This window comes from Cebidichthys violaceus, unplaced genomic scaffold (genome assembly GCF_023349555.1).
Source record: "Cebidichthys violaceus isolate CVI_PGR_0920_01 unplaced genomic scaffold, fCebVio1.0.p SCAF_10, whole genome shotgun sequence".
Classification (NCBI taxonomy): domain Eukaryota; kingdom Metazoa; phylum Chordata; class Actinopteri; order Perciformes; family Stichaeidae; genus Cebidichthys; species Cebidichthys violaceus.
This window is the reverse complement of record NW_027176263.1, coordinates 15812684-15837477: the sequence shown is the minus strand read 5'-3', so window position 1 is coordinate 15837477 and position 24794 is coordinate 15812684. Positions and strand designations below refer to the sequence as shown.

Genomic DNA, 24794 nt, shown 5'->3' with positions numbered 1-24794 from the left:
TTTAAAAGCATCAAATTTAAAACATGTCACATGTGAAAAGTCACTCATATATTCACATGTGAACTGTAAGACAACACATGTACAAAAACATATATTTAAATACTTATAAATCTTTACTTCAAACCACTTTAAAATAAACTCTTCCCAGTGAAGAAGCTCATGAGATGTGGTTGAAAGCTCTCGTAAAGTTAATTTAAAAAACTTTGATTAAAGATTTATTTAAATGTGATGAAGTAAAATATCACATTTATCTATTTTAACATTATATCTACTCTTAACACTTAAAGTTATTTTTATTTTTATTTGGTTTTCTTAAATAAATGTGTTTCCATAATAATGAAAAATCTCTTTAAACAACATCAACACATTAAAAGTGTCATGAAGTTTGTGTTTTTATTGTTTCTTTCTGTTGAAAAAAAATCTGTCTTCCTTTAAATAGTTTATTACTAAATAATAAAGTGTGAGTGTCTCCACTCAGCTGATTATTTCATGTCACATCATCACTGTTATAAAACTGATATAAAACTGTTATAAGATGAGTGAGTCTATCATTTAGTTACGACTATAAATATGACTTTATGTTTCACTTTAAGTGAGCGATTGGTCATCTGTTAGTTATTGTCAGAAAATATTGAAAAATGTTCATTACAGTTTTCCAGATTGCAACTTGATTTATTTAAATATCTTGCTTTGTGCAGCCAACCGTCCAAAACTCAAATATATTCACTTTATTATCTCAGAGGATTGAAACTAACTTTTATATATTTGAACTAAAACTGAAGCCGTTTGTCTCGTTTGTTGTTTTATTAAAACATAAATGCAGATTAATTTTCTGTGGATCGACTAAATGTTTCACCTCCACTGTTGACCAACATGTTCACACTGTTGGTTTGGGTTTGAACAAAATAAATACTTGAAATGTGAAATGTGGCTTATTTTGTGAAATAAAGAAAAAGTGTACGTGGAATAATATTCTTACATACTTTTTTATTCTCTGTTATTAATTGGTCATTAATTACACAGTTGTTTCCAATAAACCTTATTTATAAAAAAATGTTGGACCCATAAAACTATCAGCTTTTTAACCCAAAGTAAGAGGAGTGAATTCATTTTGTAATATTATATTAAAATTAAAAAAAAACTGTGATTTTACACCAGGAATATCCTGCCTATGATGTCTTATTTTGTAACTTTTGACCAGAAGTATTCATATTATCTGTCATAAAATCTTTTCTTCAGAGGTTAGCTGAACCTCTCAAACGCTTCTTGTTCAGGACGACCCTGATTATATTTATGTGAAATTACATTTGATTTCACTCAACAGATTTTGAGAAAATTAAAGTTATAGTCGGCTCAAAATACATTATAACACATTCATAATTTCCTCATTTTTGTCATTAAAAACAATCCTTCAAACAAACCATTAATTTGCTAATTATAAGCGTGAATGGCTGCAAATGAATGTTTTTCTGATAGAATATCGACTTTATTTTATGTGTCTGTATATATAAGCATAGCACAAAAAGTAAGGAAATTTGTGTTTGGTAGATTATTTCTTTGTTGTAACGATGCGTCTTGGCATAAATCTTGTACCGTTGGAAAGCCTGTTTTTTTCCCTTTTAAATGGAGCCACATTTGTAAGGAACATGCAAATCTTCTCTGCCAAACAGCTTATTCTGCTGTTGCTATTGACTCTTGTTTTGAGCTTCTGGTACCCCATGTCATCATTGGAGGTAATCTCAATGCAGAGAGATATCCAGATGAGATTCTGCAACCAGTGACAATCCCATATCTCCACAGTCTGGGACCGAACTCCATCCTCCAAGAAGACAACGCTCGCCCCCACAGAGCGGGGTTCATCAGAGACTACCTCCAGAATCTGGGAGTGGAGAGGATGGAATGGCCTGACCTCAACCCCATTGAACACTTGTGGGATCAGCTGTTCGTGCCAGAGTGACCAACACAAAGTTGGCTGACTTGCGACAAATGCTTTTTGAAGAATGGGATGCCATCCCACAGCAGTGTGTGACCAGGCTGGTGACCAGCATGAGGAGGAGATGCCAGGCTGCTGTGGCTGTGTATGGTTCTTCCACATGCTACTGAGGCTCCTGATTGTGAAATGAATAAATTAAGTTGCCAATATGTCTTATTTCTTCAGACTGCAATCATCCAATCCACCAAACAAGAGTAAATGGCAGAATAAGCTGTTTGAGAAGATTTGGCAAATTTTTCATGGGTGCAACCCACATACTATATATATATATATATATATATGTATATATATATACATATATATATGTATATATACATATATATATGTATATATATATATATACATATGTATATATATATATACATATATATATGTATATACATATACATATATGTATATATATAGTTGAGAGATCATAGAAAAGTATGAACGCATAAAAGTATATCTATTATAACCTGTAACCTTTTTGATTCAAAGTATAACCATTAAACATTTATACTGTTTTATTTCTTGATAGAGGTGATTAAACATATAAACTGTTTTAATTCACAATAGAAGTGATTAACCATATAAACTGCATAGACGCCTTATATAAAATAGTCACTCAAAAAGTATCCTTCCTCTTCTTAACAGGACCAAACCAGTTACAACCAGTTACATTCTGTGTGTGACTTAGAAAGAGGAGGACTCCTGTGAGTGACACATGAACCTGAAGGAGGTACTAGCCTCAGAGAGGAGCATAGAAGCAGCAGAAAAACTAAGTGATATTGGGCTTTTTTCCCCCAACCAGACTTAGGGACATTACCCCCTGAGAAGTGAGTTTGGGCTTTTCCCCAACAAGAGAATGGGATAGACTTCGTCAATAGACACGAAGACCCGTTTGCTGTCTTACCCACTTATAGGAGGACAGAAGACCCTTCTGCTATCAGAGAGGGAAGCATGAGGAAGAGGAAAGATAGACCCCCAAAAAAGCAGGAATGTCAGAGAGCTGACTGTGAGAGCCTGTAAAAAACATGCAGGAAGACAGCAGAGCAGAGAGGAAAGACCCCTTCAGAGCAGGAGTGTTAGACTTAGTCTTTGTAGCACAGAGACTGTTTCATTGACTTGAGATTGCAGTATGTGATTGTTATGTGAGAAACTTGAATAAAAACACAGCCTTACCATTTGTAAGTGTCTGAAGCCAAATAAAGTATTCTGGTTCTTTAAAACAATTTAACCCTCTTCCCCTGTCCATAAATGGTGTGATAAGAAGTGACGACTGACGCAATCAGAAGAGCTTAAGTTCCCTGGGTGAAGACATGTCAGTGTTAGTCATAACTGGTGAGATGTTCACAATAGGCAATAGTAAAGTATAGACGATGTACATAACTATTACATAAAGGGTGTTAGGGTTACATCCCATTAAGAGCGCCTAGGGCTTCACCGTAAAAGACTCTTAAGAAGACAATAATTCTGAAATCCTAACGATTAAGCTACAGGGTGAGATAAAAGACCGACGATATTGTCCCGACACCTGAGAGAGGAACCTAATCATTACAGGAGGGACAACCGTGTTAGGTGCGCAATCTATAAGGATGTTTTATATATATATATATATATATATATATATATATATATATATATATATATATATATATATATATATATATAACATCCTTGCAGAGGAAGAAGACACTTTATCACAGAGGCAATTCACTGTTGTTCTCTCTCTCATTGAGTTTCTTTCCATAAATGTTCATGTCTGAATGAAGCTGTAAGGTCCATGTAAAAGTCTCCTCTGTCTGAATGACTAAATGTCATCACTTTAACAAATACATGAAGACAGCAATGGTCCATATTTCTGTGGTTTACATGGAGCAGAACCACTGATGGATTTGATCTCTCACAGGTCTACAACATGAAACCTTCCTGCTGGCTTCATTTACAACTCTGGAGGTGAATTCATGTCCTCTTTTAAAGTAACAGTGTTGGAGTGTTGATGTTGTCAGTGAGGAGGAGCTTCATGTTCTCAGGTTTGTTCCAGTGTATCATATAAAGTCATATAAAAATGATGCAGCTGATCTTTGAACTGAGTGCTGCAGCTTCACACTGGTTTATTAACGTGTTGGAGTGTGACAGCAGCCTGAAGACACTGAGGACTGATGAAGAAGAAGAAGAGGATTTAATCCTGATGGAGTTCATCGTCCCACTCACATGAACAGAAAACGCTTTTTCCACACAGACCTGGTCCAGACAGCAGAGAGCTGCAGAGTGTTGAAGTTCATGAGAAGAAACTGAGTAAGTGGAACTTGAATTGATGACAAACGAGCTGCTCTTTGTTGGTTCGTGTGTTGACCTCCTGTCTTTGATAATGAGTCCACAGCACAAAGTTGATCAGACAACAGATACTTGAAACTACAGCTGGCTGTCTGTAAAGTCTACATACAGAAACAGATCTGATTTCCTGATGAGACACAAATCAAATGAGACTGAAGACTAACGATGAACCCGTCTGTCTGTCTTCATCAGGTGGCTGCAGCTTATCAGCAACATGAAAAGGTATCACACTCAACACTTCTCACTACATTTGATACTGTTTTACCTTCAACATATTCATTCTTACTAACGTGATGTTGACTGTTTCTCTGCTCTTTCACTTGAACATTTACTCATAATAAACCTATAAATCTATAAAACAGATACAGTCGTTAGATTGAGTTGATACTGGACTAAAGTTTGGACTTTGATACTTCAGGTATTTTATGAAGCTCATATTTCATGTTTATTGAGGCCTCTGTTTGTCAAAGTGCTCTCATAGATCAAAGGTCCATTTCTACTATTAATTAATAACCTGATAAACTCAATGACAATGTGTTATTATGTTGAACTTATCAGTCTATGAAGTAAGAACCAATGTATGCAGAGAAGTCTAGGGATTAGTTGCAGAGGCCTATGGACTAGTTGCTGAGGTCAAAACTCATCAGTTTTAATGTGTTTCATCGATGCCTCCAAAGCTTTTGATCGTGTTAATCATAGCAAGTTGTATTTTAAATTGAGCCAAAGAGGCGTCCCCACATACGTTGTGAGAATTCTGGCTTACTGGTATGCTCACCAGACTATGCAAGTAAAATGGGGTAAAAGTGTCTCAGCCCCATTTGGGGTTAGTAATGGTGTCCGACAAGGGGGAATTTTGTCCCCAATTCTTTTTAATCTATATATTGATGATCTGTCCAAGCAACTGAAAGCCTGTAATACTGAGTGCATGATTGGAAATACTCTGGTTAACCATATCATGTACGCAGATGATCTGGTGATTTTTAGTCCATCTAGCGTTGGTCTTCAACAGCTCCTTACTATATGTACTGTGTATGGTGTCAAACATAACATCAAATACAATGCCAGTAAGAGTGCATCTGTCAAACCAAAGAGGACAAATGTTTAAACTTCCCTGACTTCAAATTGTCTGATCTTGGTGTCTGTGATGAAGTAAAATATCTTGGTCATTTTATAACAGAACACATGACCGATGACAAGGACATTTCTAGGCAATGTCATATGATGTATGCACAAGCAAACAGTCTCTCACGCAAGTTTGGTATGCGTACAGATGGAATGAAGATGTCTCTGTTCAGAGCATGTTGCACACCACTCTACACTGCACACTTGTGGTCAAACTACAAAAAGAAGAGCTTACAGAGACTTCAAGTAGCTTATAATGACGCCATGAGAATACTGCTAAAGAGACCGAGGTGGAGTAGTGCTAGTGAAATGTTTGTGGCTGCACGAGTCAATACCTTCCAAGCTGTTTTGAGAAATCTCATGTATAAATTCATTGGTTGACTGAATGACTCTGAAAATGAGATCATAGTTGTTTTAGCCAACATAAGGTTTAGTAGCACACGCTACCAGTCCCAGCTGTGGCGACATTGGTACAGCTGTCTCTTTGTAAGGCATTGCTAGGCCTATGTACTTTTACTGTTTGTGTATGTCATTTTATGTATTTGTCTCTCTGGAACCTGAGTCTGAAATAAAGTCTATCGATCTATCTAATGCATTATTATGTTGAACTTATCAGTCTATGAAGTAAGAACCAATGTATGCAGAGAAGTCTCGGGACTAGTTGCAGAGGTCTAGGGACTAGTTTCTGAGGTCTAGGGTCTAGTTGCTGAGGTCTAGGGACTAGTTGCAGGAGTCTAGGGACTAGTTGTATAGGTCTAGGGACTATTTGCAGAGGTCTAGTGACTAGTTCTAGAGGTTTAGGGACTAGTTGCAGAGGTCTAGGGACTAGTTCTAGAAGTCTAGGGACTAGTTATAGAGGACTAGGGACTAGTTGCAGGAGTCTAGGGACCAGTTCTAGAGGTTTAGGGACTAGTTGCAGAGGTCTAGGGACTAGTTCTAGAGGTCTAGGGACTAGTTACAGAGGACTAGGGACTAGTTGCAGGAGTCTAAGGACCAGTTCTAGAGGTCTAGTGACTAGTTGTATAAGTCTAGGGACTAGTTGCTGAGGTCTAGGGACTAGTTGCAGAGATCTGTTTCGCTGATCTTGAACATTGGCTCATGATAATCCCATAAATCCATAAAACAGTTTCAGTCGTTAGATTAAATTCTGATACTGAACTTCAGTTTAGACTTTGATACTTCACTGATTTTGGAACCAATAACTATTAGTTATGATAAGTAATTGTTTTTGATGTTGCTGCATTGATAAATTGAGGTTTATCATTTAGATTTCTATGTCATCTGCAGAGTTTTTCTTCGCATTGAATCCAACAGAAACAAATAGGATCATCTGTGAGTGTGAAGAGGATCAGCTGAGGGTTTCATGTCACAATAATATGAGCTGTGTGAAGAGTTTATTTATTTGTATTCTATATTTACTGTAAATGACATCATGTGTCTGTTTTACTGTCTGAAGCAGCAGACTGAACATTTTAAATAAAGTTGTTGATTCAAATGCTGACTGGAGCTCTTTAGACAAACAGTGAGATGATCTCAGGTTCAACATGACACATGTCATGCTGTATCCATGGCAACGACTGAAGTCCTTGTGTTCACCCTGTGGACCCAGCAGTGTGACGGTCTTATTAACATAGAGCACTTGAACACATCACAGAGTTACAGGAGGAGGGCTCAGGGTTCAGGTCCAGAGGGTGGAGCTTTATGTTTCTACCTCAGCTGCTGAGCTCCCCCTGGTGGTCAGTAAGATTTACACTCAGTCAACGGACTTCATGTTCAGCTGCATTCATTCACACTCATTACTTTGTTAACATTGTTTTACAGATGAACAGCTTAAATATTTGACTCAGACTTCAGACATTTTTCAAGCAAACATTCATCATCATTCAACTAACCAGGACAGTGTGTTTGAGTTCAGACAATCAATGAGGGACAGAGTTTATTACAGTCCACAGTGATTTACAATCAGAGCAGTCAAACTGAACCAGCTCTTCAGGTACATGTCATGAAAACATGAAAGTACATCCTTCTCAAATAAACAACTGAAAGTATGTTAGAGAGCTACGTTTTAATATGTTAAAGGAATGAGATGTACATCAGGAGTGTGAAGGTGTCGTGTGACAGATGGCTCTCAGATGGTGGTGGAAGATGTTCAGTGACTCTGCTGTCCTGATTTCAGCAGTTCATTCCACCACTGTGGGACCAGAACAGAACAGAGTGATGATGGAGATGAGAGACCACAGGGTCCTCTGAGGGACAGGGTTTGACCATGGCTCATAAGTAGGAAGGACCAGTTCCCTTGACTTCCCTGTAGACCAGCACCAGAGTCTGGAGCTGAGGCTGGGAGCCAGTTTAAAGAACAGAGTAGAGAAGTTGTGTTGGAGAACATGGATGTTTGTTTTATCAGACAGGAGAGGACCAAACCATTTACATGAGTGATGTGGCAGGTCAACAGTCTTAAGTCACCTGACTAACACACTGGTTCAAAAAAAAAAAAAAGCTGCATGAAATACACACAAGTGTCCCATGTTGAATAAACATAAGCAAGACGTGTTTCAAATACTTTAATTGCAATGACATAACTTTGACCATCCAATAAAACCAGTGAAAGCAGAGAAATAATTATTGTTTGTTCAGTAAATGTCAGTGTTTCTATCAGTTCACAGCAGCAGAGAGAAAAGTCTCCTGTACCCAGCTGTGTGTCCATGAAGAGTGATCGGTCTACTGATCATCTGTTTGACTTCAAAGATGGACGCCGTTCTTATGACCCAGAGTAAGTTCTTGAAACAGATGAAACAGATGACTAGCTGTTCTGATTCTCAGTTATGAAACACAGAATTGGTCGTGCATCATTTACAGTGTTGTTTTCATGATGATCAATCATGACTGAACTCAATATATTTAACTAACTGGTTTGTATGTGTTTGTGTGTAAATCAAGAGCAGAGAGGCACGGAAGCAGAAGGATTTATTTGATGATGATTTAATACGGAAACAAAAATTGTCCAAAGTAAAAATTGCAGTGCAAGGAACTCCAACAAACATCAGTGGTGGGCCGTCAGGGCCAGCAAAGCCTTCTCTGCTGGCCTAAACAGAATCACAAAGTTATAGCTATTTTATAATTTTTCATAAATACACTACATGTATTATAATTTATAAAAATATTTTTACCATTATCTTATTTTCTCATTGCACAGCTACCGTCTTCCTCAGTTGCTCTGCTTCCAGTGCAGCTTGTTTTAAGTAGAGCTCTTATCCAATCAGATTTCACCTCTATGTCTCTAGGTAAGAAGAGAGGCCGAGGCCTTCAGACTCACAAGTGAAGCCTTTGCAGTTTAAGTAAATGGAGACAATATTGTTGAGTGTCATAGTCTTCAACCAATCAGATCTTTATTTTGACATGTTGGGCGTATTCTTTGACCTATCAGAGCCTTCTAGCTGGCCAAAAAGTACGTCATCATTAACGTGCTGCATGTATAAGATATGTATATATATATATATATATATATATATATATATATATATAAGATATGTAGTTAGGTATGTATATATATATATATACAGTATATATATATAAGGTATGTAGTTAGGTTACGTAAGCCATCACGAAGTTACAGAAATGTGTTATGACTGCTTCAATTTGTGGTTATTCCTGGGCAGATAACAGAAGTCCCTGTTTGAGAGAACTGTTCATTCAGTATCGTTCAGCCAGCGTAGCGACCAGGCCTTCTCCATGACACTCCATGGTGTCTTTGTTCAAGACAATGATTCCCGCTCACTCATTGGTTGTCCCGTTTCCTATGTTTTGAGCGACTGCACCACCAGCGCCCCCAATTTTCCACTCTCAGCAATCACATCAGCCAGCCTTAGCAGGGGAATCTGGACCAGGTGCTGGGATTGGACTAGCCTTCTGACTCACCACTCTTGGAATCTTTCTCACTTGAGCTAAGTCTCTGGCTCAACCTTCTCACTAACTGGAACTGGATCACCTTCTTCTAAGATGATCAACCCACTTACCCACGCACCTTGTGTTGGTTTTTGGGGGGTTTGCATGATGGAAGATGGCTCGAAGCAGAACGTCTCCAGGAGCTTTCAAGTGAATGCCAAGTCGTTTCCTCTTTGCTCTTTGAAATCTATCCCATAGTAGCAGCAGCCATTCTATGGGGCCATGAATGGTCCAGCAAGTCCATCCTTGTTACACTGAAAACCTTCCAGTCGTTTACGTAATCAACAAAGGACGCTGCTATGCCCCACCTATTATGCTGTTCATGTGCTGCCTAATCTAGCACTCTATTACACACCAATATGTTCTCCACACAGTCCTCTTGTCCGGGTAACTCCAACACTTTCTCGTTTCTCATTACAGAAGTTCAGAAGCTCTTGCAGACACACATCCACCATCGGTTCTTCCATGTTCAACGCTGTCGTTCAACTTGTAATTCCCGCCCTAATTCCGTTGATCATCGTTTCCCAGAACTTCATCATGGATACCCTGGATCTCCCTCAACCCTTTCTTTTAACTGGTCAGCTTGGAAGAGTGTCCATTACTTCCACCACATGACCAGTACATCATGACCTTTCTAATGTTCAATCTTGTCACCATGACCTGTTTTCATTACCTTCGCTCATTTCATGATGGCCATCTAAAGATTCATGCCATCAAAGTTCACCTTAGTGGAGTAAGCTTCTTCTCAAAACTCTTATCCGGTAGCCCGAGCTTGTAACGTCACTTCTCAAAGGTCTTCTACGCTTTCCAGAACCCTCAAAACAAACTTAAGCGTATCTCCAATACATTCACTCAGCTCTTGAAGACCTCAACTCCACTCAATCTAGTGTTATGTAAATGTTTTTTTGGGGGGGAGTTATTGTGCCAGGGTACTACAGCAGATTCCCTATCAAACCTTTGCCTCAACATATTTGGCAGAGCGAATGAGCTACAAACAGTTCAACTCTGGCATTTAAATCATGTTTTCTTTAAAATGCTTCTACATCGGTTCCTCAAATTTCCTAAAACCACTCTGTGTGGGGAACATGATAGCCAGACAAAAGCTCAGAGGTGAGATGACCATCTCTAACTGTCCATGACTCTTCTCCATGTCACAAAGCCTTTGATTCACTGACTCTGTTACTAAATATGTGAACAGGATCCATCAGAAACCAGACTGTCCTGGACCTGGACCCAGCTGTGTGAAGAGTGACAAGTCTATAGATCATCCTCTAATCTTCAAAGATGGACGTCACTTTGTTGATCAAAGGTGAGGATTTCAAACTGATGATGAAAAGTGGTGATGATGATGATGATGATGATGCTGATGAGGTCATAAGGACACTATCTGCTTTTACGCCGCATGGTTGTTCTCTTCATCCTGATTATACAGCATTGCTCTTCAACCATCATGGTCACCTCACTGCATACTTTCCTGCCTTTGCTGCACTGAATACAGCTTCAACATCAACATTGAAATATTTCTAAATTAAACATTGATTTCATACTAAATGTCTCTTAAAACTACGAGGATAAAAATACACTGAGTACAGTAGGTGTATTACATCACTGACAGGTTTTGTGAATTGATCTGGTGTTTCTATCAGGAGGAAACTGAAACAACATGGACCTGGACCTGAACCTGGACGTGGACCTGAACCCAGCTGTGTGTCCATGAAGAGTGATCGGTCTATGCGTCGTCCTGTAGTCTTCAAAGATGGACACCACTCTCTTGATCAAAGGTGAGGATTTCAAACTAATGATGAAAACAAAGTGATGATGAATTTCCATCAGATTCTCTGTTGTGAGATCTTCAGTTAAACCTTTACTGACTCAGATGAAGTTCTCTTTGGACCAACACTCTTCTTCATTAAAACACATTCACACTGGGAGCTGCCCAGTACAACCAGTCTGACACTGAGACGCTCCACTGGAGCAGCTGGAGGTTCTGGGTGCCTTGCTCCAGGGCACTTCAGCAGTGTACAGTGAGGGAGGGAGAGCTACATGGAGGGCTTGGTGAGAGCTGTTGGGACTAAACCAAACTGACTGGTGAAGAAAACAGTGAGCTGAAAGACTGAGTTGTTGATTCTCAGTGGGATCAGCAGGAATAGTAAACCTTTACCACTACAGGGACTCATCTGATCCACATCCAGATATCACTTCATGGACCTTTACCTAGTGTTTGTCTCTGTGTAGACAGGCACAATGTGAGCTGATTCTTCATAATTCCTCCACAGAGAGGACCAGGAGAGCTCAGAGGTTCCCAGAGGTCAGTCTGCACCGCAGCATCAAACACACCTGGACTCCATATTCATGGTCTGTACATGTACAACTACTTTTACATCTATTCTGTTCACAATCATCTCCATGCTGCACTTTTTAGAACAGTGGATTGTGTTCCAGCTGCTGGAGGAGAACGTTGTCACTTTTGTGAAGAACGAGCTAAAGAAGATCCAGAAGGTTGTGAGTTCAGATTACCCAGAATGCTTAGAGAGTCAGAGGGAGGATGAGGAGGTGCTGGACGATGAGGAGGAAGAGCAGAGGACGAGCAGCAGAGAAGCATTTGTCAAGATCACACTGCACTTCCTGAGGAGAATGAAGCAGGAGGAGCTGGCTGACTGTCTGCAGAGCAGTAAGAGGATTTCTCTAAAAATTGAATATGCTGGATAGATGGGATGTTTACTAACTTCTCAAGAGATGGACCTAAATACTGTATATTCATAGACTCATTCTTTGAGGTAATGACATGTTGTAATCTATTCTTTGACTCATTGATCTTCTTTGTTGTGTGTTCATTCAGGACTTCTTGCTGCAGTTTGTCAGCGTGAACTCAAATCTAACCTGAAGAAGAAGTTCCAGTGTGTATTTGAAGGGATCGCTAAAGCAGGAAACCCAACCCTTCTGAATCAGATCTACACAGAGCTCTACATCACAGAGGGAGGGACTGCAGAGGTAAAAGATGAACATGAGGTCAGACACATTGAAACAGCATCCAGGAAACCACACAGACCAGAAACAACCATCAGACAAGAAGACATCTTTAAAGCCTCATCTGGAAGAGAGGAACCAATCAGAACAGTGATGACAAAGGGAGTGGCTGGCATTGGGAAAACAGTCTTAACACAGAAGTTCACTCTGGACTGGGCTGAAGACAAAGACCACCAGGACATACAGTTCACATTTCCATTCACTTTCAGAGAGCTGAATGTGCTGAAAGAGAAAAAGTACAGCTTGGTGGAACTTGTTCATCACTTCTACACTGAAACCAAAGAAGCAGGAATCTGCAGGTTTGAAGAGTTCCTGGTTCTGTTCATCTTTGACGGTCTGGATGAGTGTCGACTTCCTCTGGACTTCCACAACACTGAGGTCCTGACTGATGTTACAGAGTCCACCTCAGTGGATGTGCTGCTGACAAACCTCATCAGGGGGAAACTGCTTCCCTCTGCTCGCCTCTGGATAACCACACGACCTGCAGCAGCCAATCAGATTCCTCCTGAGTGTGTTGGCAAGGTGACAGAGGTCAGAGGGTTCACTGACCCACAGAAGCAGGAGTACTTCAGGAAGAGATTCAGAGATGAGGAGCAGGCCAGCAGGATCATCTCCCACATCAAGACCTCACGAAGCCTCCACATCATGTGCCACATCCCAGTCTTCTGCTGGATCACTGCTACAGTTCTGGAAGATGTGTTGAAGACCAGAGAGGGAGGAGAGCTGCCCAAGACACTGACTGAGATGTACATCCACTTCCTGGTGGTTCAGTCCAAACTGAAGAAGATCAAGTATGATGGAGGAGCTGAGACAGATCCACACTGGAGTCCAGAGAGCAGGGAGATGACTGAGTCTCTGGGAAAACTGGCTTTTGATCAGCTGCAGAAAGGCAACCTGATCTTCTATGAATCCGACCTGACAGAGTGTGGCATCGATATCAGAGCAGCTTCAGTGTACTCAGGAGTGTTCACACAGATATTTAGAGAGGAGAGAGGACTGTACCAGGACAAGGTGTTCTGTTTCGTCCATCTGAGTGTTCAGGAGTTTCTGGCTGCTCTTCATGTCCATCTGACCTTCATCAACTCTGGAGTCAATCTGCTGTCAGAAGATCTAACAACCTCCTGGTTGTCTAAAGTCTTCAGAGACAAACTTAAACCAAAACGTCTCTACCAGAGTGCTGTGGACAAAGCCTTACAGAGTCCAAATGGACACCTGGACTTGTTCCTCCGGTTCCTTCTGGGTCTTTCACTGAACACCAATCAGACACTCCTACGAGGTCTGCTGACACAGACAGGAAGTAGCTCACAGACCAATCAGAGAACAGTCCAGTACATCAAGAACAAGATCAGTGAGAATGTGTCTCCAGAGAAAAGCATCAATCTGTTCCACTGTCTGAATGAACTGAATGATGGTTCTTTAGTGGAGGAGATCCAACAGTCCCTGAGTTCAGGACGTCTCTCCACAGATAAACTGTCTCCTGCTCAGTGGTCAGCTCTGGTCTTCATCTTACTGTCATCAGAAAAAGATCTGGACGTGTTTGACCTGAAGAAATACTCTGCTTCAGAGGAGACTCTTCTGAGGCTGCTCCCAGTGGTCAAAGCCTCCAACAAAGCTTTGTAAGTACAGAGAGAGTTGGTTTTATTGAATTCATAGTTAATTGCATTGGTATTTTTTGAAAAGCTGAGAAAATGATTAACTTTCATCGTTGTCTCTTCAGACTGAGTGACTGTAACCTCTCAGAGAGAAGCTGTGAAGCTCTGTCCTCAGTTCTCAGCTCCCAGTCCTCTAGTCTGAGAGAGCTGGACCTGAGTAACAACGACCTGCAGGATTCAGGAGTGAAACTGCTGTCTGCTGGACTGGAGAGTCCAAACTGTGAACTGGAAACTCTCAGGTCAGATGTTAGTTTGTCTGAAATTATTTTATGTGTCTCTAAACTATCAACTCCATACAGTGTAAACAGTCTCTCTCTTTCTGATTTTTTTAATTTGTTCATCAGGATTTCAGATTCTATACCCCCCTTTTTCACCAGAAAATTAACCAGAGCTATGGAACCAGAGGAACTAATCTCAGACACTAAACTAGGGTCCAAAAGTAATTTTTGTGAATTGCTGTTTGTGTTTTCCATTGCACCATAAAAACCTTGTAGAATAGGAAATTTGATCTACAGTGGATTAAAAAACAATGACAGCGTTTGAAACATAATAAAACACAATAAAACATCACAGGGTCATTCTGTTGTTCCTCTTATTTATGCTTTGTGATGTTATGTTTGATATAATTAATGAATGAACAGGAGAGATTCAGAGGTGGAAAAGAGACTGAAAACTTGAATGTCTGTCTCTACAGTGACGATCTGCTGAGAGTTTGATGGTTGTTTATTTCTGCTTTAGAACGCAACCGACATGAGATCAGAATATAAAGTTAAATTTCTCTTTTTCACTCACTTTGTCCTCTCGACTGCCTGTCTCTCTCTTTTATTCACTCTTATGCTTTAGCTCACTCGTCCCCTCTGCTTGTTTCAGATCTATTTTTCACTTCTCACTCTTATTATTTTTTTAATGAGTCAGGAAGACAACAGAATAGCCTAACTTTGCATTTAACACAAATAAAGAACACTACATATCCACCCCTCATCTTGAAACCAATACTACAGTACTTCCTGTATACAGTAGATCACACTGAACTGCCTTTTAGAACTGCAAGAACTTTTTTACATTTTCACAGTACAAATCATCTTTGCTTTTTTTGATTGCTCAGAATAATTATCAAAGATTCAATTGTATTAAATCTAATTTGTGATTTACAATATGAATGTGTAATAAACCTGCATAAGATTATCTTTGCTTGCATGATTTTAATCAGTTATTTAGTTTCAATATATTTCCATAACCATAGTATTGTATTTTGTCCTCTCTTGAAATATCAGAGGAATCAGAGAGTTAGCAGTAATGTTGTCAGATTGTTGATGGACATTAGTGGGTGTTTGGTTGTGACTAGAAAACAATCAGTAACAATGTTAATTTAACCCCACAGTAGCCCACAGTATCTCAGTTCTGCAGGAACCTTACAGCCCTCACAGTTCCCTCAGATTATGTGACATGTGTGTTGTTTTGTGTGTTTGCAGCCTGTCAGGCTGTCTGATCACAAAGAGAGGCTGTGCTTCTCTGGCTTCAGCTCTGACCTTCAACCCCTCCCATCTGAGAGAGCTGGACCTGAGCTACAATCACCTAGGAGCCTCAGGAGTGAAGCATCTGTCTGCTGGCCTGGAGGATCCACAGTGGAGACTGGAAACTCTCAGGTATGAAGAGGCCTGCTGCAGCCACAGACAATCAGTCTGATAGAGGAGGTAGAGCTGGAAACTTTCTCACTGTCACACTGTCAGCCTGGTTAATATGACCCTGACACACCAAGCTGACCTCAAACTACCAGAGACTCATCAAACTGTTTGTGTCCCACATCAGACCATCAATACAGACAGAAGTAGTCAGGTAACAGTAGCCAGGATGAGCCAAACCAGTGAGGGAAGGTGATGAAACTGTTGTTTTTCTGGAGCGTTGTCTTGTTTCAACTTTAGAAAATAGGACAGTGGTGTATCCTGACACGTTGACGGGCATCATGATGGGTTGACATGTGTCAACGTCGTCACGCTGCAGGTTTGTGCGCTCATATCAAACAATAGTTGCATGTTTTGATCCTCGTCCTCTGCCACCAGTGTGTGTTGCCCTTTAGTCCAGAAATTGTTGTGAAAAGACAAACAGACTAAGAAACAATCTGTTTAAACCGTCTTGATAAATCATCACAATAGGAATGTTTTTCTGTTTTAAAGGAGTTCAGCTTTACCAGGTTTTGGTTTGTTTTGCACTGAGAGCCAGTTCTCTGGCTGATAAGAGTCGACTTGTTGAAACTACAGGTGACAGTTGGCCACAGACGCTCAGTGAAGAACCAACAGCTGATTGTGGACATGGTGTGTCAGAGCCCAAAGAGGTTTATTTAGGACTGGACTAAAGTTATAGGCAGTTACACAGGCAGTGCTCTGTGTTTTGGAAATTGATATTTTTAACTTCCCTGTGAGAAAAAAACATGATGAGAAAACTCTCAAATGTCTCAAAAAGTATTTATTGAACAGACACTTACAATAATTCAGCTGAATGGATAGAGCTCTTTCCCCGCGTATGGTTTGGAGTTCAATCAATGAAAAAAGGTTTAACACAGTATATATGCACATTATCTCTACTTCCCTCCCTTCGCACATCCTCTTTCTATGTCCGCCGAGACATCCAGGCCAAGGTCCCAGCCTTGGTATGTGCTATCCATGGAAGAGGGTTATGTGGTGAGATCAGGATGACACAACAGCAAGCCAGACAAGAAATACTTTTAATATGATAACATTTACTATTTGGGTTTGGTGACATCGGATGTCCTTATCTGCATATGTTCAGGTTTAAGCGGTACAAGTTACATCTAAAAGAACAACATGATAAATTGCCACAACACTCTGTGGATGCAGACGGACTTGAACTGTAATATTTTCACCCCCAGTTCAATTCAACTAATTTTGTATAGCCCAAAATCACAAATTTTACAATCTGTACACATGCAACATCCTCTGTCCCGGGACCCTCACATTGGTACAGGAAAAACTCCCCCCAAAAAAACTTTAACAAGGACAAAAAAAAGAAGAAACCTTAAGGAGAGCAACAGAGGAGGGATCCCTATATCCCTCAGGATGGACAGACGTGTGATAGATGGCATGTGTACAGAATGAACAACATTACAGAGTAACAACACATTCAATGCATATGACAGACATTATTTAAATAATGAGAGTATATGAGAAGTATAATGATGAAAAAATGATGACTACTAATAACAGCAGAAGTGTATATAGTAGAATATTGATGATAGAAAAAGCAGTAATGGTATCGGCAATAGCAAGCAATGTGACTACTAACAATAATAATAGTAGCAGTGGGCGTCAGGCAGGCCCACGGCAGGAGGCTGGACCTGGGTCCAGATATAACCACGATCCACGGAAACCTGTGAGGCGAGAAAGCACAAAGACTCCAGTGAAGAAGCAAAGTTAGTAATGAATGGGACATGAATTCATACAGAAAGAGAGAGAAGAGGAGAGAGGAGCTCAGTGTATCCTAGGAAGTCCCCAGGTAGTCTAGGCCTATAGCAGCTTATCTAGGGGCTGGTCCAAGACAAACCTGAGCCAGCCCTGACTAGAAGCACTATCAAAAAGGAAAGTTTTAAGCCTACTCTTAAATGTGGTGAGTGTGTCTGCCCCCCGGACTGAAACTTGAAACTGGGTCTTAGGGCTTTGTAAGTAAGGAGAAGGATTTTAAATTCTATTCTAGATTTTACAGGGAGCCAGTGCAGAGAAGCTAAAACAGGAGTAATGTGATCTCCTTTCTTAGTCTTTGTTAGTACACGAGCTGCAGCATTCTGGATCAACTGTAGAGATTTAAGAGACTTATAAGAGCAGCCTGATGATAAGGAATTGCAGTAATCTAATCTAGAGGTAACAAATGCATGAACTTATTTTTCTGCATTGCTTTGAGCTTAAATTGTGGGAAATATAATTTTTTCGGTGGACTGCGCTCACGTAGGAGACAACGGGCTGTGTGACCTCTGAACCCGAAACAAAAACCCCCAAAACAAAACACAGCTGAGGCACTGCAGGTGTGTTCTGGGAAGCTACGCTAAACTAGCTTAACAGGAAAACAGCAGCACACAAGCTACGAACTCTCCCCACAGCGTTTAGGTAGCTGTTCCCTACCGATTCAAACAGGGCTAAAGCAATCGCCGCACAATCCCCATTTCTCCAGACCATAATTCTTGCTTTGTAAAAGAAAACAGCCCAAACAAATTCAATTGTCCGGACAATAACTCTGTGCATGACGGTATGCTTTGTAATTAACGGACAATGGATATAGTCAAAATCAATATAATTAACACAATGACAACAACAAACTCACAAGAACCAGTCACATATATTCATATGACAACAAAGCATGACACATCAATCCAGGATTCCACACACTCGAGGGCACGGGCCATTCAGATATTAGATGTAAAAAAAAAAAACGCAGTTCACTTACCACATGCTGTTCACTTAAAGACAAACTCCATCCTCCTTTCTTTGTTGACAAAGAGTTTAATCCCACAAAAAACAAAGCTAGGTAAAGAAAAAACAATAATCTACAGCAAGCAAAATGCTAAAAATATCATAATTTCTTCCATATTTTTCAATTTGAACTCTTAGTACTCAGTTCTGCTGGCTACCATAAGTTTCACAATAGTTACATGCTCGCCCACTGACCAATCACAGCGCACCTTACTGCAGAGCTGCACCTTAATACTGACGTACTTGTAGGCCACCCAGAAAGCTCTGACATGTTAAGAATACGCCCAACATGTCAAACTAAAGATCTGATTGGTTGAAGACTATGACGATCAACAATATCGTCCCCATTTACTTAAACTGCAAAGGAATTCACTTGTGAGTCTGAAGGCCTCGGGCCTCTCTTCTTACCTAGAGACATAGAGGTGAACTCTGATTGGATAAAATCTCTACTTTAAACAAGCTGCTGACTGGAAGCAGAGGAAGACAGTAGCTTTAGCAATGAGAAAATAAGATAATGGGAAAAATTCAGTTCATGAAGTCATTACTACTGAGGTCTATAGGAATACATTATTAATGTTCTCTCTAATAGTTATAACCTTATTATTGAAGAAGTTCATGAAGTCATTACTACTGAGGTCTATAGGAATACATTATTAATGTTCTCTCTAATAGTTATAATCTTATCATTGAAGAAGTTCATGAAGTCATTACTACTGAGGTCTATAGGGATACATTATTAATGTTCTCTCTAATAGTTATAACCTTATTATTGAAGAAGTTCATGAAGTCATTACTACTGAGGTCTATAGGAATACATTATTAATGTTCTCTCTAATAGTTATAATCTTATCATTGAAGAAGTTCATGAAGTCATTACTACTGAGGTCTATAGGAATACATTATTAATGTTCTCTCTAATAGTTATAACCTTATTATTGAAGAAGTTCATGAAGTCATTACTACTGAGGTCTATAGGAATACATTATTAATGTTCTCTCTAATAGTTATAATCTTATTATTAAAGAAGTTCATGAAGTCATTACTACTGAGGTCTATAGGAATACATTATTAATGTTCTCTCTAATAGTTATAATCTTATTATTAAAGAAGTTCATGAAGTCATTACTACTGAGGTCTATAGGAATACATTATTAATGTTCTCTCTAATAGTTATAATCTTATCATTGAAGAAGTTCATGAAGTCATTACTACTGAGGTACTCAGTACATACTAACAGAGCGGTGACTCTCTGTCAGTCTGGCTACAGTGCTGAAGAGATACCTGGGGTTGTTCTTATTTTTCTCTATTCATGATGAGTAATAAGCTGCTCTGGCATTACGGAGGGCCTTCATATATGGTTTAAGACTGTCTCAATAAACTAACCGAGATTCTTCCAAATTGGTGGAACGCCATATCCTTTCAAGTTTCCGTGATGTTTGCTTAAATTTGCGGGTTTGAAGGTTATACCATGGAGTGAACTTGCTTTTATTTATTATCTTCTTTTTTAGAGGGGCAATAGAGTCTCATGTCATTCTCAGTGAGCCTGTAGCACTATATTACCTGTAGCACCCAGATTACAGATAATAGAAACCAGTGTTGACTGTTGCTAGGAGACGGGATGTGAACAGCAGTGTGAAAGTCAGACACTTTGTACATCCAATCATCCACCCCGACCTCCTCCATCAGAGGGTTTGTGACGCTGTAGTGATTTCAGGCTACTTTCTCCTTTACTTCTGAGAGACAACAGTCATTATTACACAAACACAAGAGGTCGCTTGTCAGGACCAAAACATCCAACAATCAGTACTTCTATATTGACAACGGATCAGCTGACTCTGTGTAATGGTGAAGAGTTGTGTTGTGGTGATGAACCCACAGATAATTGTCTCCATCTCTTCAGCTCTACAGAGCTTTTTAGCCTCTTTTAGCTCCTAGTTTTGGTTCTGCAGCACATTTCCTGTTTGGTTCAGTCTCAGTGTTTCCAGCAACAGCTGTTTTCATCCAACAAGCTGTGATGAAGCCACTGTTAACTACCTGCTCAGCAGCAAACAGCAGACAGACTCAGTTAGAGACTAGCTGGTGAACATAGTGGAGCATTTAGCAGCTAAAGAGACAGATATTTCCCTCAGGAGGTGGTGGAGACCAAAAACAGAGCTAAAAGAGAGAGAATGTTGGACTTCCATTCATCAGGTGACACAAACACAAAGACTCCTGATGAATCATCATGTTGATGTGTAACTGCTGGATGTGGAAGCAGCTGGTTGATATCATGTTCGACACAACTACTTTATAATCTTATAATATGTCAGATGTGTTTACAGCTTGTTTTCACTGAACCACAAGTGGACAAAGAAATCAATTGATGCAGGTTTAAACATGTGATTTACTGACTGACTGGTAGAGGAAACTGAGTCTGAAATGGATGATGATTGTCAACATAATACTGATAATAATATATCATGAATAAGTGAACATAATAAGCTGTCGTCATGGGTCAATCAGAAGAAGCTCCAGTGAAGTAAAAGAATATGAGCTGATTAATAATAAGTGCTCCATGTGAACATGAAGAACAAAGCTCTGTGTATGAGAGTGATGTAATGTCCATGTTTCCATGCTGCTCTGACCCCCCTCCTCCTTTCAGGGTGGACCCTGCTGGAGTCCGATGGTTCAGACCAGGTCTGAGGAAGTGTAAGTGTGCTTTGAATTTGATTCATGAAAACAAAGCATCTTCAAACTGTGACATCACTCATTCACATCTCTGACGTCATCATCAAACAGATGATAGATTAATAACTGCAGCTGTATTGTGTCTTGTTCTCTCCATCAGATTCCTGTGAACTCACACTCGACACAAACACAGTAAACAGAAACCTCAAACTGTCTGACAACAACAGGAAGGTGACACGTGTGGAGGAGGATCAGTCATATCCTGATCATCCAGACAGATTTGATGTCTGGCCTCAGCTGCTGTGTAGAACTGGTCTGACTGGTCGCTGTTACTGGGAGGTCGAGTGGAGAAGAAGAGTTAATATATCAGTGAGTTACAGAGGAATCAGAAAGAGAGGAGACAGTGACTGTGTGTTTGGAATGAATGATCAGTCCTGGAGTCTGTTCTGCTCTGGTGATGGTTACTCTGTCTGTCACAATAAGACAAGAACATACATCACCACCTCCTCTCCCTCCTCCTCTGGTAGAGTAGCAGTGTATGTGGACTGTCCTGCTGGCTCTCTGTCCTTCTACAGAGTCTCCTCTGACACACTGATCCACCTCCACACCTTCAACACCACATTCACTGAACTTCTTTATCCTGGGTTTGGGTTTGGGTCCTGGTCTGCTTCCTCAGTGTCTCTGTGTTCTCTGTAGGAGGGAGAGTCTCCTCCTGGTAGAGAAACTTTCTCTCTGCTGACCAGATAGTTCAGTCTGTACAGGATCACACACAGCTGATGTTAGTACCAACCTGATCTCTCAGTGGTTGTAAATACAGTTGGAGCAGGTGAGGGGTACCTGAGCTGGTCTGGACTCTGGGGTGTTGAGAGCTCTCTAGGACTTGTGGTGTTGTAGATGGATGTCTGAAGGAGCTGAGCGAGGTCCATGTAATGACCTGAAATGATGTGTTGTCTGAGAGAAGCTGTGAAACATCTTTTACTTTGTGTATAAACTGAACTTTGTTGTCTTGAAACATTTGTTTGTGTGAAGAAAAACCTTTGAATGTCAAACGAGAGTCTTTCTGGATCAAATTCAGCATCTGTGGAAAAAGAATCACAACTTGTAAAGAGTTGTTTTGAGTTGAACAAACTAAATTCATCATATTTGATCATCGTGTAACAAATGAACAAACTTTGATAAGTTTTGGATGATTCTAGATAATAAACCACATAAACATCATGTCAAAACAAAAATGTCCAAAACCATCACAACGCTGTATAAAATGAAGGATTTGTTAAATCCAGCTTCATTCTTCACGTTGTATTGTTCACTTTTACTTCATTCATCACTGACTGTGTGCTAGTTTGGAGAAACTCATAGAAACAAATCAAAAGAGAGACAAAAGAAGTTTGAACCAAACTACTGATCAAGAACCAACTCAGCTGTTTATTCAATGAAAATCTATTATAATTCAGAATGTGTCATGATTTAACTTTTCATTCTTTGATTTGTATTATTACTGATCATGTGTTCATTTAATGATGATAATGTTTCAGTGATTTTCATTCATGTATTAATGTGTGATCATATATGCTTTTAGAATCACCAATGGTTAAGATGAGTAAATGAGATAATCTTGGTTTTACATACTTTGCTCTGATCTTTGTCAGAGTCTGCTTAGGAAACAGGATGTAAGGTCAGATGCTGTAACCATGGTAACTGTTTAGGAGACATCCTGACTGATGTTCCACCAGGAAGACCAGACAGGAACCTTATAAATAAGAGTTAACTTAAAGAAGTCTGTCCTGAACTGTAAGACTACGTAAACAGCTTCATCCAATGATTTACTAATGTTTAGTTGTCGACCATATATGGACCAGGAAGTTCAAGATGCTCCAAGTAAAAAGGTAGAAACAGGAGGAGACAACAAAGAATCAGGACTTTGCTTTTTTAGGATTCTTTTCAGGCTTCTGGTTTGGAGTCTTTTTGACGAGGCTGATTGGTGATCTGAACTTTTGAGGTTTTTGACATTTTAATTTTTTCTTTTCTTTACTTTTTCTTTTATCTGTTTTTGTAACCTTTAATGTTTTTATTGTATAAACTAAATAAAATTGGTTTGTATTTTGTACATTCCAACCAAAGTCCAGTGTTGCTGGTCTCTGAAGGTGTCTGCGTAGTCTCCATAAGGTCAGAGAGCTCTTCTCCTGGGAGAGGCTGACAGCACTGAATGATTGATATGAATATGAATAACAGACCTGCTGCAAACTGAGCTTAAATGCTGTTCTTCAGTCTGATGTGATTTACTAACTTGGTTGGCTCAGATAGTTTTGATGCTCTGCTGGTTTATCATGCTTGGTGTTCATGTGATTACAGGTCTTAGACATTAGCTGTTGTGTTTGTGGTGAAGCAGTAGGGGTCAGATTAGCATCTACATGTAGGGTGATGGGTTCAGGGTCCTGAAGGTTCCCAACCACACAGGGTTCCTCCTCCAGTGGTGGTTCTTTAAACAGGTCCATCCTGGAGTACTTCCAGTCCTCCTCCACCTGTTGCTCACACAATCTGTTGATATCCGGCTGTCTGATAGGTCGACTTCTTAGCCTGAAATAAGTGATACAACAGCAGCTAGTGTTTGAAGCTAGCCTGACTTCAGCTCCCCAAGCTTCCCAGCGACGCAAGGTCTCTGCTGCTCAGCTACATAGCCGACGTCTCGCCAGTTCCTTATTTCAAAAAGGTTAAAAGTTGCTTCATGTTAAAAGAAGAATTGTTAGAATCTCATAGTTTGTTTTTTAAAAAAAAAAAATTCAAATAGTTGTTAAATATTGTGTAAATATCAAATAATCTTATATTTCCACTTTCTAAATTCCCTGACAAGACATGTTAGATTATTATTAATTCGAACAAACAAATCATAAAATCAATGATTTTTCTCCTGTTAAGCAGCAGCTTAACAGGAGTACAGGAGAGTACAGGAGAGTCAGAAGGTGTTAGTAGATCTCAGTCCGTTCACGTCCACGCAGTCCTGACAAGAGCTCTAATTAGGCCACAAGTGGAAGCAGCTGTGTGGGTGAACCAGGCTTCACTAAAGAAACCAAAGGCTCAGATATTATCAACATATTACCAGTCTGATAATTTCAGAATACAGAAACAAAAGGTTAAAGGGCTTTTTAAACCTCATCACACCTCAATTTAAGTGTCACAGAAACGTTGGAGAGAAAAGTAGTCCCAAACCAGACACTTTTCTGTCTTTTGTCTTTCAAATAAAGAAAATATGTCCACATTGTGTTCCACTTTTCAGCTGCTCAGTTTGATGTATTGAGTCACCGTATATTGTTACATCCCCAGTGAAATATGTTCCATATACTGTTGTTATTGACTGTCACAACAGGCCGAACGTTGTAGGATAAACTGGATATCTTAGAGAAATAGAGCAAAGAGGAAAACCTGCTTACGTCTTTTATCGTATTAATAACATTTCATTCAGTGAACAAAGGTCACCTTCCCTTGTTTCCTTCATTATGATCCCTATTTAGAGAAGCGTCGCTCCTTCAGGACGCCGTAGCAGACCTCCACCACCTGAGGGCGCATCAGAACAAGACTTGTCGGGGAAGACAACCGTAG

General features: G+C 39.8%; 1 protein-coding gene across 1 annotated transcript; it reads left to right on the top strand.

Moving 5' to 3' along the window:
* The first annotated feature begins 4077 nt into the window (after positions 1-4077).
* LOC137885315 (NLR family CARD domain-containing protein 3-like) lies at positions 4078-23317 on the top strand. The gene is made up of 12 exons (XM_068727536.1): positions 4078-4270; positions 4502-4531; positions 8088-8201; positions 10572-10682; positions 11020-11154; positions 11650-11728; positions 11816-12044; positions 12213-14016; positions 14118-14291; positions 15525-15698; positions 21172-21218; positions 21358-23317. Exons 2-12 carry the CDS (start codon positions 4524-4526, stop codon positions 21891-21893), a joined length of 3411 nt encoding a protein of 1136 aa, XP_068583637.1. The 5' UTR covers positions 4078-4270; positions 4502-4523; the 3' UTR covers positions 21894-23317.
* Positions 23318-24794: the final 1477 nt, after the last annotated feature.